This window comes from Etheostoma spectabile, chromosome 1 (genome assembly GCF_008692095.1).
Source record: "Etheostoma spectabile isolate EspeVRDwgs_2016 chromosome 1, UIUC_Espe_1.0, whole genome shotgun sequence".
NCBI lineage: Eukaryota > Metazoa > Chordata > Actinopteri > Perciformes > Percidae > Etheostoma > Etheostoma spectabile.
In genome coordinates, this window is record NC_045733.1 from 17,221,308 (window position 1) to 17,235,105 (window position 13,798).

Genomic DNA, 13,798 nt, shown 5'->3' on the forward strand with positions numbered 1-13,798 from the left:
CGGACTGCTAGCACTATGAACAGTTACATCAATGTGATGTAATATGTATCATATGTATTGATAGATTATACTGTTATATATATTCAACGTGCTCTTTTTCTAAAAGTGCCCACTGTTATAACTGTGAAATAATAGAGATTCAATGCATGGCACAGCACACAACTGAAAGCTGAACAAAGACTAAAAGTCTAATGTGACGTTATCAGCTCTTTGAGGCACAGCCGTGCTTTGAGCGACATGCTAAAGTCAGCATGCAAAACATGCTTAGTATGACAAAGCAAACATGTTATTGTTAGTAGGTATAGTGTTTTAAAGCAGTGTGTTTGCACACTTACAAAGTACAGCTGAGGCTTATGTCATTAATTTAGCAGGTATTTGGTCATGAATCAAATTATTGGACAAATGCAAATGGAGAATCAGTAAAGCACAGGCTCATGTTTCTCACTAAAATTGTAAGTGCAATTTATCAAGTGCAACTTATATGTAAGGTCAGCGGCGCAATGGATAACACCTCTGACGATGGATCTACGGACTACTGAAGATTCTAGGTTTGAATCCTGGCTAGCTCGACATTGGGGTGGCTGTGGTTTGGAGGTAAACTGGTTGCCCTTCAACTACAAGACTGGCGGTTGGATCCCAGGCTCCTCCGGCCACATGTCAAAGTGTCCTTTAGCAAGACACAGAACCCCAAGTTGCTCCCCAGATGCTGTATGTATAGCTCTCAATTGCCCCTAATACTTGGGATGGGTAACGATGCAGTAATTGGATTTCACTACATTGTGCTGTTAATTATTTGTAACAAATAAGAATGCTTTGAAAAACTGTGTCCTCTGTTCTACACAATATGAACCGTGTCGGCTAAACACGTGTAAAGAATATGTGCAAGGACATTCAAATATGTACATATTTACTGTATGGCATTTATTCATAAAACTGACCCACAAACCAAAAATGTAAGACTTTGCATGAGGAGATTACAAAGTTCTTGTCTTGGTAAAATACAAAGAAACTGATAACCTGCTACTATAAAATTACAAGTTGCACACAATGACACATTTTTTACCCCAGAAAACAGCTGGTAACGTTTCTTCATGTATTGATACTTAAAATTATAAATATCTTGAGAACCACTTTCTCCTTTAAATCCACAAAGGCAGAGCATGTCTTTCTAAACAAGGCTCTGCTTTCTCTGATACATGAACAGATATGGAGAGCAGTTAAGACTGTGATCCCTAACAGCTGTTCCTGCATTAGATGGGATCAGAGTATTCCCCCAACAGTGAAGCACAACGCCAGTTCACATTCTCTAACAAGGCCGATTACACCAGCCCTAATGCATTGCAACTGCCTACATCATGAAGAGGGACTACCAACAAATGCATGCTGTACTCACTTGTATCACTTCATCATTGCTTAATATTTGAGCCGCTAGGTTTGTCACTCACTCAACTCGATCAGGTTGCATTCATTGCTGTGGGTAATACCATTTATTGAAGGAGACCAAGGGACATTAGCAACCTCCATCTCACACCTCAGACCAGGAAGAGGCAGAAATGACTTCCTGAGCTTTGACCATGTGTCACCTTTTACTGCACTAACACTCTGTGTCACCAGAACCCAGAAGGAGAAGCTTTAAAGAGCCGAGCAGAGTGGAAGTGTGTGGTTGTGTGTGCGAGACACTGAGTATGTGCATGTGTGCTCTGATAAGAGAGTAAAGCCTGCTGTCACAGACTGAAAATAGTGAGTACAGCCTAAACATTTAAAATATGTTGTTTTGGTGAAACAATATTTAACTTGCAAAGAAATGCATTTTTGAACACATTTGATTTGTATAAAGCAATTTAAGAGAGAAAAAAAGATGCTAAACTAAATATATAGGGAGCTAAATCATCCTTTATTTGGTGTGATTAAGTTTTTTTTAACCGGAAAATATAACTTTTCATCTAATTCATAGACCATATGATTGAGAGTAGGTGATATTGGCCTGGGAGAGACATGATATTGACTGGAAAAGCACAGTAATCCATATCAATTAGGTAGTTTGTTTCTGATGTGTTGTTTCCAGTGAACTGAAAGTCTTTCACTTTTTGAACTGAACTGGCATTTCAATTGTTTGCTGCTATTTTCCCAAAAAATCCTTTAAAAAAAGATGTATTTTGTGTGTGTGTGTGTGTGTATGTGTGTACAGTGTTTTTACAAGAGTGCGTGCGTTTGTAAGCTAGTTATTTATAGTTGGAGCTAATGTTGTGAGGCTCCATCCCTAGAGATCCCCAATTATCATGGAATTTAGAAAGCAAAAGCTAAACCCAAACAATCTAAAACAGGGCTAAGAATAGACTGAGCTTAGACATAATGCATTCTCCCAGCATAAATGCAGTCATATTACAAGAAGACAGGGTAAAGAGCACAAACACACACAACACATATACAGACACAGATGCTCTTCTCTCTCCAGGGATGCTTTTAGAGTGTTGAGAGCAGACACTGTGTGTAGGCAAATGTCTCTGTAGTAATAGTGGAAACTATTATAAATTCTGGATATAGCGTCATGTGCTAACACTCCAAGAAGTTCTTGAGATATAACACAGTAATATATCACAAAGCAATATTCCTGTCCTGCGTATTAGGGAAACTTGTTGACCAACTGCACATCAAGTGAGCCTACAGACAATGAAGTGATGTGTGATTTGCATGACAACGTTTTTATTAAAACAAGATCCCGGAAAGCTTAGCCCTACAACATTGTATTTTGTTCATAAAAATAGTGACTTAATCAACAAATTGTGTGTACCTGTGATGCTGTCGACTCATCAAAACAATGCAACAAAAAGCTAAACATTACAACAGTCTACTAAAAACAATAACTTTTGTTTTTATTGAACAAATGATAACTTATAAAATGGTACAATGGTGCAGGAAAAGTTAGACATGCACCTAATAGACACTTGAACTTCACAAAAAGCAGCAATGAGACGAACTAATGATAATTTCACAGTGGGTTTATGTTGAATAATGCAAGCAGACACACAGCGAGGCTCTGAGACTGGAGCTGGAGGATAGTCTGACTTTGGAGTTGGGAAGGGATTTGAGTTCATGATGAGCGTGAATGTTTGCGTGTTACACTGCAATCATATGAACCCCCACAGCTTCAACAACATCCGAGACAACATTTGAGGATGGAAATACATTAAAAGGAGTTTTTAGAGACCCACTCGTCAAAACTGCAAGCAACTAGAAAGAAAAAAAGAGAGAAACAGAGAGATAAACAAAGAAGTGAGGCAGATTGATGAAAGTGAAGGCATACGGTCAATGAAATTTAAAGAGGCTCACTCACGCAAGTCCAGTGTGCCTGCCTCATGGCAACTGCACTTCCAATGCTACTGTAAACTCCTGACAAAGCTCAGCCTTTGATCCTAGAACGGCAGCAGACGGCCATCAGACTATAAAACCAATCTACCTGCACACACACACACACATACATAGCTGTTTGTATACACACATATGCACAGACATTTAATATGATGTTTTGATAACAGTATATACACTATACATGGCGTGTCAATTGAGGAAGCACATGGCATGTTTGTAGCCCGTTGAAGTATCCTTATGATGTTCTTATTGCACCATTGCATTACTTTTAGCTTTTACTAGCTATTACTATTACTTGCTTACTACTACTACCTATACTAGTTTTATATTTTAGTCTTATCATTTTAACGGACGGAAATAAGAAAAAGTGACAAAAAAACAAAAAAAGCAAGAAACAAAAGGCAGCTAAAAGAACTGTCTCCAGATGTATTTTAAAGAGTGATTGCAAAATCCAATATAGATGTGAATAAGTTGGTCCTCAGGCAGTTTTATTTTACAGTCTCGGAACGAATGGGCTGGACAGAATACAACAGTAAGATACATTTGACAAGCAAAACAGGGGACAACTTTAATAATTAATGCTTGGGAAAACAAGTTCCCGTAACACAGGTAATTGATTCGTTCAGAGGATAAAAACTGATCTGATGTGAAGTCAAAGCAAAGGTCACATGGCTAAGCACAAAAACCTGATACTCTATGTTAAAGGAAGTTTGCGGTCTGCCAAGTTTACAACTTACTTGTCTCCTCTTTCCTCATCTTGTATGGTCAACGATGCCCCACTTAACCTGTGAACTCAGGGCTCTTGTAAGTTCTCTAGAAAGAGGTGCCTTTAACTGCTGCAATCAAATAGCCCAAGAGTTGTTTCAGCGGCATGCTGTCGGACCCTCAGCTAATTCATACCTTCACTTTATTACATGGCTTTGTTTTCAATAACAACAGTAAAGTTGTTACACATGTCAGCGGGCCTCACTAGACATAATTTCCTCTTTCCCCGCTGACAAGGGTTACTGATTGAATAAATTGTTATATAGTGATACATACAGTACCCTCCATTCACCCAGCATCCCAGCCTTATACCAAATGCGATGAAATGGTCAGCATGTGGATGACAGATAGTACTGGAAGTGACGTTTCCCCGAGACGTTACTGATTGTAAGGTGAGATGTGATGGAGTGGCAGAGCCTTCCCTCCTTCCATTTTACATTGCACAACAAGTCTGAGTTGTGGTGGCAACATGCTGGGGAAATAATCCGAAACGCCCTTCTCTGGAGCCATGTCAAAATCCTTTTGGGAGACCCTGACGTGTTCCCATGCCCGATAGAATATACAATCATTCAAGCACACACTGGATCAGCACCAGGGTCTGCACCCAGTTGAACATACCAGAAATACCAGCACAGGGAGATATACTGATCAGATGTCTGACTCAACTCAACTGTTGCTCTTTTTAAAATGAAGGAGCAACAGTTCTGGTCTGAGACACTAAGAAAGTGACATTCAAAAGCCAAAGATCAGTCCTCCAAGGGTACCACCTGTCGTCCAACTGGCATGGTCCTATAACCCAACACAGATCCTCGCAGGAAGTGAGCCCACATGGAGACCCTGTGTTGTTTTGATCATGAACAGGCCCAACCACAAAGTTCTCACCTGCAAACTCCCCTTAAAGAAATGTTTACAAGAGGGGTCCCCAGCTTCCGGAATTCAGGCAAGGTCATTGATTTCTGTTTAGGCCAATTCATAGGGGTCTTAGAATCACCGTATCTGGCCTCTTCTCCTGGCAGCAATTTATATCGGGGGACCCTTCCAGATGCTACCTGGCCTTGAAAACACAGCTCCTAGGGTCACAGAAACCCCACCACCATGAGAAGGTGGCAATTTATGGGTAGTGGTTCTGTAAAATTCTCATAAACTTATAAAAGCAGTCCACCTGTCTGGAAAAATATGTTGTTTTCAACAGTCAAACAACAAAAGTATTGCATGTGAAGTACCCGTACTGTATGTCATGGAATTGCATTTCTATTTACTATTAAAATGTTAATTTATGAAAATCTAGAATTTAGCATTCATTTTAGTGTTTAGTTCTCTGGTATTTATAAGAAGGTGGCTTCTGGACGTTATACGTTGAGTGATGTTTCCTTTGCCTATGTGCTCCAAAGACCAGTGTTTGAATGGTCTTTGAGGTGATAGAAGGGACAGATGACTAGGCCAGAGTGACACCTAATACATAAGGTCTTTACGACCCCCTGTTTAGAGATGAGAAGGAGAACTACTGCGGCCAGAAGTCTCTCTCTCAGGCCTGCAGCCCTGACCTCCACAGGGGAGCGCGTCGTTAGGGCCCATATAAACTTTTGAAGTAGTGAGTCCAAGGAAAGGCCAGGTATGTAAGGCAATAAATTGTAACTTTAAATACAAACACAAAAAGTGAAAGAGTGCATGACCCCTGACAAAGAGATGACTACTTCTGAGAAGATATGTCTTCTGTTTTTCTCCTCTTGGATGGATACCTGTCAGCCATAACTTATTGCTTCCCACTATAACACTCAATGAGAAACTGAATGGGGCTTCTTTGATTTTTTTTTTTTTACTCCAGTCAATAAATCCTAACCAATGATTCAGTGCAGGTAAGTAAACCACCTTTTTAATTTATTCTGACATTTAAATTGATAGGGAATACATTCTTTAAAAAGTCATCACGAAATCTTAATGTGAGTCATAATGAGATCAGTAACAAGCAAAAAAATATTTAAGTGTCAGGTGTTTTTTGGAAACGGCCGATAGGTTGTAGAAGGTTCTGCAAGGGTTAGTGTGCATGAAAATGTTCTTAAAGTATTTCGGAGGGCATACCAAAGAGAGTCTGCTATTATGAGCGTTTATAGCTCCCTCTCATGTCCAGTGGGTGAGCGACAGCGAGAGGCAGGCAGAGGGTGTTTCTCCATTGCATCTCGGCCAGGGACAGCTGACTGGTTGGGATCTAATTGCTCTCAAGTGAGGTCAGCAGGAGGCATTTATCTAAGCAGAGTGCACAGCGACAGTGGAAGATGCACATAGTCAGCCTGCCAGAATCAGGGAGACATCTATGGGAATTGACAGAAGCTCCCAGCTCTTGCTTAGCATTACTGGCTTGGTTTGCAACTGAGACAACAGCTTTAGAACTACAGTCTTCAAATTAAAACTCTCTCTCTGAAAGGGAATACACCTCTGACAACTCCTGTCATCACTCAGAGTACATGTAAGTCATAAACTATAGTTTGTTTTTTTGTTTTGTTTTTTATACAAGAAAAGCAGCATAGTTTGTTTTAAAGTACATGTTGTATGTATGCTGATACAGAGAAGATTACAGACAGACTTGTGAAGCAAGTGGGACTTGATGCAATATTTAACTGTTTTGGGTCCATGACAGGGAGACATATGCCTGTGTAAGTACACCACAGGAATTTTGATTAATTGCTTAGAAATATTCAAAACATATTTGTATGAAAACCAGAATCTCTTTGTAAGGTCTTTGTTTTTGTGAATTCTACTATAGAACTGGCTGAATCCTAGTAATCATTTATTAGTTTTTTGAAGCGGCTTTAACAAAAATCTCAATTTGTAAGCGAACCTGTGAGTTAGATTTTTTTCCAACTGCATTATCTAGAATCAAACAGTTTTTTTTAATTTTTTTATAGTGACATCCTGCTTAACATTTCCTGACCTGGATTATGACCTCCCTTGTCGGACTATGGTCTCTAAGGATGAAACCATTAACGCAGATCGCCACTGAGGACTAAAGAGAGACATTATCTCATAATACTGTCACCTGTCTTCAGACCAGTCAACAGTTTTCAGCCGACCCCAACCAACTAAACAAAGTCTCCTTCGCAACCACCCCATCTCAACGTCCCACTAGGAACACCTGATGACCCGGAGGTCACAACACAAGTCTTACAAGTCAGCAATCAGGGGGTTACTGGGCTGAGGGATAGTGCACAGATCTCTATCTCACGTTTAAGTATGTTGTTCATTGATCCCCACTGCATTGTATTATAATGCACAAATGGATGCTGACATGGAACCTTCAAAATCTGTTCTCGGGACTGTACCTGCATGTGATCTTCTTGTTCAGCAGTGTGTGTGTGGTCTACAGTGACTGCACTCCAGAACAACTTTCCGCCATCATGAACTGCTCCAAACATGAGCGCCACACCAGGAACTACGACTACATGGAGGGAGGAGATGTGCGCATCCGGCAGCTGTTCAGCCGCACGCAATGGTTCCTAACAATTGATGACTATGGCAACATCACTGGGACTCAAGATCCCACCAACTGCTACAGTAAGGATGAATTTTTATCTAATTATAAAACCAATGGATCACTATGAGTTCCTCTGCATTTATTAGTAATGAACAAACACCACTAATTTGCCAGAACTTATTTTCCAAATGTGAATTAACTTAAATGTAGGCGTGAGCTTGAGTCCTAGAATTAGAAAAGCTGTTATTTTACAACGCAGAGTTTAGTTGTGAGATGTTTCCACTGAGTCAGTGAGGAACTTTTGGCCTGTCAAGGTGACAGAAGCACATGGGAAGTGTTTGTACAAGAATTCTCCACAGTGTAATCACAATGTTAATGGGTCATGTGTCTCTGTTAGAGCAGCCAAAGTGACAGAGGTAAAATACAGCAGGTGGGGGATTTGGCTTACTAAACCATAACACCATCTAAACACAGGCTGTAATGAAGTAAACTAAAAGGTCTTGGAGCCTGATGGGTGCCAGGCCCCTGTGACTTCTGGCTCATTCCGCCACAGGCACACATTTGTTCAGCCGGATTTACTCTCCCAGAAACTTGCAGTGTCAGAATGAGATCTTAGGACAAAGAATTGGAATGAATATTAGAAATGGAAAATTTGTGATATTAACCTTCTGATAAACCTATGGTTAACAACTGACATCTCACATAAACACCAAAAATTCTTGTTCCATACAATGAAAAGCATAACTGTCAAATAAGGCATGCCAGTTCACTGCTGAGTGACTTACTTTATTTAATAACCATGGTAATTGTAATTTAACTTGTTAAATTAATTGTTAAATTTGTTGCTTGAGAGCCAACGATTACCACTGGAAATCTCTGTTACGATGAGGATCTTTTAAGTAGTTATCATTTCCTCCTATCGGATTCTGGCTGGATTGTTGACTTGACAGAGAAATGCCTCAAATTGGATGGAAAAGATGCTTGTGCAACAATTGGCAAAAAAAATATATACACCCATATGTGGCTGACAATCGCACACTAAAAGCACACAGACATGTAATCAATAAGCCTTTGATGAGACCAGCGTGGTGCAGATATATATGTAATAAATCAGTGAGTCATACTTTTTGGCTGCAGTGAAGAAGTCCTGAAAAGCTGATTGCATGAAAGCTTTTTTTTTTCTTTACAAAAAAGAAGAAACCAAAATGAGAAACTTGGAGCTCTGTTTTTTTGCCCTGCCCATTCTGTGTCTCTCTGCAAAAAAAATATAGGCTTACTTCCAGTAAGCTCATCTGTTGCAACGCACAAGTTTTTACCAACTTTATTGCATTTCAAAGGGTTGTTTTGATCAAAAATCTAAACGCCTTAGATGTGGATGTTGTTATTTCTTTGTAGAATTTGTATCTGCAATGTATAGAGAACTAGAATGTCTAACACTGATATTGGGCATTATGGAAAAGAAAGTGTTGTGCTGTAGAAATGTTTCTGAAAAAGACAACAGTATGTGTGCATTCTGGCAATTTAGGAGTATTGCAACAGTTTCCAGGACAATTTTGTTATGAATGTGTAAAGAAATCCTCAAAAGCATACAAACACGTTATGTATAAGATAACTGACTTATTTCTAACCAAACTGTCACGAAAAGTTGTTTTAAACAAAAACGTTAAATGCAGCAAACAGCAGATAAACAACTTACAAGCAATGAAATACAATATGCCTTTTTGCACACTCTCAGCACCAGTCAAGAGTAACAGTTATAATAATAACAATAATAATAATAATAATAATAACATAAAAAACATCCAAAAAAAACAAGCACAGTAGACATAGCGACTAAGTAACTAAGTACAGGCCACAGCCCTCCTTCCTGCTGTGCCATCATTCAGTAACCTTATTACCTGGGGGTAAAAACTATCCCTATAACGTGATGTGCGTGTTGGGATGCTCTGCAAACGTCTCCCTGATGGAAGGTGGGAGAAAAGGTTGTGTGCAGGATGACTAGAATCCCGCATAATAGCTCGTGCCTTCTTAGTACTGCGTTTCCAGTAAATATGTTGCAGCGGTTCAAGTGGAACGCCGATGATTTTAGATGCAGTTTTGACCACCTTTGTCAGAAGATTAAGGTCATGTGAAGTAGCCCTACCAAACCACACTACAATGTTATCTGTTAATATATTCTCAATTGTACGGTAAACGCTCTGTAGAATATTTAGGGACATACCATATTTCTTAAGACATCTCAAAAAATATAGCCTCTGACGTGCCTTCTTAATGGCACACCTGATACGAAGCGACCATGTGAGGGAGTCTGAAATATGGATGCTTAAGAACTTAAACGTGTTGACAATTTCAACTGGAGAGTTGTTAATATAGACAAGTGTATGTGTGAGTTTGTTCTGATAAAGATATGGAGTATGTTGTAGTTTTAGTACAGATAGTGTTGTTAAGCTATTTAGTATGAAGCAGGCGATATCTATCTCAACATCAGAACATCCTTAGAAGCAAATGTAAACAATGGATTCAAACTCTGGTGAAAGTAAGATTAGGGATTACCCACAAATTAGTTTACTTAGCTAGAGGCTGGACCAGCGAGTGATGACTAATCTGTTCAAACTGAGGTTAGCCTATCTGCATCTGAGCCAAAATGTTAACAATATGTATGTGTGTGGAAATGCGTTCCATCTTTCCACAGTAGAACAAACAATGGTAGCTGTTACATGTAATATTATGGAAATAGCATTTCCATGCTGCTTACCAACCATAAAAACAAACGCATGCATGCATGACGCGTTAGTGAAATCCCTACTTGAGAAGTAAACACACAGTTGCATCTACAGTTACCACCAATACACATTACAGTTAATTGATGATCAACTGACTTGAATTCATAAGGGCTTTACAAATAAAAGATGTAGCTGCAACAGTGTTAATTTGAACTTCACCTTAGGTCGTGATAAATCAAATCAAACAGGAATAGAAAAGTTGGGTTAAATAAATATGAGAGCACAGTCAAAGGGCAGTAATATTAGGTCAAATATCAAGTGCAAGCAGAGCAAAGCACACACAACATTCCAAATCAAGATTGGGTCCCTGCCATCTGTTTGTGATGAAGCAAATCAAATGCAGCATGCTCAATGTCAGTCTGAGGAGCTTTAATAGTTTTTTTTCTCTGCCTGTCAAATGAAATAGTTTCTGCAAATGAAGTAATTTCTGCAATGCATTAACATTAAAAAATAAATTTCTATATAACAACAACAACAACAATCAATGAGCTGGACTCTGTTAGTGTTCTTGTAATGCGTATTTGTGTGTTATTAATCATAGTTTTACAAGTTATAGTTTTTAGGTTTTGGACATAATGTAAATTCACCATATTCGTAACAGCAACATCATACCTTTAATCGCAATTTTTCTACGATGCTTTTCCTAGGATGAGCCCTGACAAAGTGATGGATGCCTTTAGCCTGAAGATATATATAAATATATATTGCATAACAAAATTATAAGAAATCACTAGCCAAAATAGTTAAGCATAAGTGTTTTGAGTCTCCCACAGATTTAAAGAACAGACCTAAAACGTAGCGTGCAAAGCATTCAAAGAGGTAGTTCTCAATCCCAGGAGAGAGAGGCCTAATCTTTCTCCCATATGTGCTATGGCATAGGTTGTGGTTTGTGTAATGGCCACCAAGGCCAATTAACAAGACTTGAATAAAGCCAGAGAGACCACAGACTGATTTAACCACAGGAACTTCCATCTAGTTTGTTAATGAAGATGAATGTTGTGGAGCTGGAGTGAAGGCTGGAGGTCGATATCTGTCCTGTAATATGTCTCATTTTCCTAACTGTGTGAATGTCTGGCAGGTATCCTGGAGATCAGGACAGTGTCTGAGGGGGGCATACTGGCTATCAAAGGCGTGAAGAGTCAGTATTATATCTCTATGAACAAGGCTGGACAGCTGCAAGGCAAGGTAATATTCTTCCTCAGTGAAAAAAGGCATGCACTTTAAGATGATCCAGTCAAGTAGAAATCAAACTATTACAAAACAGCCATTTGAAATAAGCAAGACCAAGAACTGCCACTAAAGACAATAGTATTGCAGTAATGTCTGTCTCATCCTTTACAGAGGATCTACAATGAAAACTGCAACTTCAAGGAGGTTTTCTTAGAAAACTACTTCAACGCTTACTCCTCTGCAAAGAGGACTAAAAATGGCAAAGAAATGTTTATAGCCCTGTCTCAGAAGGGAAAGCCGATGAGAGGGAAGAAGACCAGGAGGGAGCACATAGCATCTCACTTCATCCCTATGAAGTGCAGGGAAGAGGAGAGGAGGGTGGACTGACAAAGCTGAGGACTAATGAGTCGCAAATTGTGTATGATTTCAATCACATATTATATATGTTAACAGACGCACATAAACTCATTACTGACATCTCGCTCCACTCTCCTCCAGTTATAGACCAGTTATGTAATGTTCAATAATATGTTGTAGTTTTCATAAGCAACATGTATCAGCAAATTCAACTATTCCAAACATCCTCAAGTAAGATGTTGAAACTAGGAAATATTTGAAATAGCTTCAACTGATACACAAACTGTAAAACCACTAAAGTCTACTCAATGTTACTGTTATTTTTGAGTTAAATATTATATTTCCTTATAAAACAGTTATGTGTTTACTTATAAAACAGTAAAATGTATTACGCAGTCAGGACTGTTTCCTTTTCCAAAGATGATCTGCACCCAGCCAGATAAGGAGACCTGTATGGTCAACAGTAAGGTCCAGAATGGAGATTTGGCTTGACCAAGATGTGCTGAAGCAAGCTGGACTTGTCTTTTTTTTACTGATACAAGTGCTCAGAGCACACAAATTAGAAGCACGATAAACTACAAATGCATGTTCAGTAAAATTAGATTATGTTGGACAATCTGTTTGTCAATTATCTGTCTGTCCTTCCTGTGTTGAAGACCAGACCGTAGCTATGTTTCCATCCACACGTTTTTATCCAAATTAAGTGATATTGAATGAAAAAAAGCCTTATGGAAACAGTAAAATTTGAATGAATTTCATGAATATCGACTCAAAGGAAATATGTATCAGATTTTATCTTGATCGATTGATGGAAACGTTATTTGCCGAATAAATAATGAATTGGGATTAGTTTTTGTTTTTTTCATTTTATGGTTTCAACCCGCCACAAAACGAAGAAGAAGTTTTAGTTAATTTCCGCCCAGTGTTCCGGCTCTGTTAGCACACATGGCGGGTGTCAACAAAGACAGATGTAAGTGGACGAACGAGGAGACGAGAGACTTTTTGAATTCATCAGGAACCCGTGAAGGAAATGGCCAACAAAGGTTAGGATTAGCCGTGTGACGTCTGACCTCCGGAGTAAATAGATGACACTCAAACAGTGAGACATGTCTCAAAAAAGACTTGTCTCGCAGCGGTGCCGGAGGGAAAATAAAATTCAGTGCGATTCAGTGTGAAAATGAATGGAAACACCTTAAAATGTTCCAAATCAATTCGACATACCAATTTGATCGCAAAACAGCATGTGACGTCATTACGCACAGGTTTTTATTTGCTTTAAAGCCGTTGGATGGAAACACTTTCATCAGCTTTACTTGCATGAGTTTTTTTTACCGAACTTCGGATGATTCAATTGCCAAGTGGATGGAAACTTAGCTTCTGGTCAAATGCATCGTAGCTGCTCACTGATTCCCTCTTCCTTGTCAAGGTGTGATTTTGAAATGCTAAAATATTCTGCTGCTGCTGGTGAAAAGATATCCAGATTAAAATACCAAATGAACGACAAAATAAATGTGTATGCTATGCAATCTCTTTCCATCAAAGTAAATAACCCTGTCCACTACAAGATCACATATTATTTATAATTTTATACTCTTTATTGAGCCCTATGAGGAAATTACAATTTACACTCAGTTGTTAATACACACTACACATAGGCCTGAATACACACACGCTCAAATATACATGGACTAATGGAGAGACCTCAGGCCAACTCTCTCTGCATGATATCACTGCAATTTCCCCATACAGGTGATACATGTTAGAGCTCGACAGTGTGTAGTGAAAGTAGAAGTAAAACCCCATTCATTTTCTCCATCATGTTTTAAGAAAATCATGTTTTAATCGATTATTCGTCTAGCTGGGAGGAGGCCTCGGGGAAGACCCA

At 39.0% G+C, this 13,798-nt stretch overlaps 1 protein-coding gene across 1 annotated transcript; it reads left to right on the forward strand.

The window, feature by feature from the left end:
- The first annotated feature begins 6,313 nt into the window (after window positions 1-6,313).
- On the forward strand, window positions 6,314-12,575 carry fgf7 (fibroblast growth factor 7). Its single transcript, XM_032541526.1, has 4 exons — window positions 6,314-6,598; window positions 7,038-7,683; window positions 11,465-11,571; window positions 11,728-12,575. Exons 2-4 carry the CDS (start codon window positions 7,398-7,400, stop codon window positions 11,941-11,943), a joined length of 609 nt encoding a protein of 202 aa, XP_032397417.1. The 5' UTR covers window positions 6,314-6,598; window positions 7,038-7,397; the 3' UTR covers window positions 11,944-12,575.
- The last annotated feature ends 1,223 nt before the right edge of the window (window positions 12,576-13,798 follow it).

What these genes read in the sequence shown, in the direction of transcription:
- fgf7 (XM_032541526.1), top strand. Translation starts at nt 7,398, where the DNA reads ATGCACAAATGGATGCTGACATGGAACCTTCAAAATCTGTTCTCGGGA. An exon ending in AGATCCCACCAACTGCTACA is followed by an intron (nt 7,684 to 11,464) that starts GTAAGGATGAAT and finishes AATGTCTGGCAG; the next exon opens with GTATCCTGGAGATCAGGACA. An exon ending in CTGGACAGCTGCAAGGCAAG is followed by an intron (nt 11,572 to 11,727) that starts GTAATATTCTTC and finishes CATCCTTTACAG; the next exon opens with AGGATCTACAATGAAAACTG.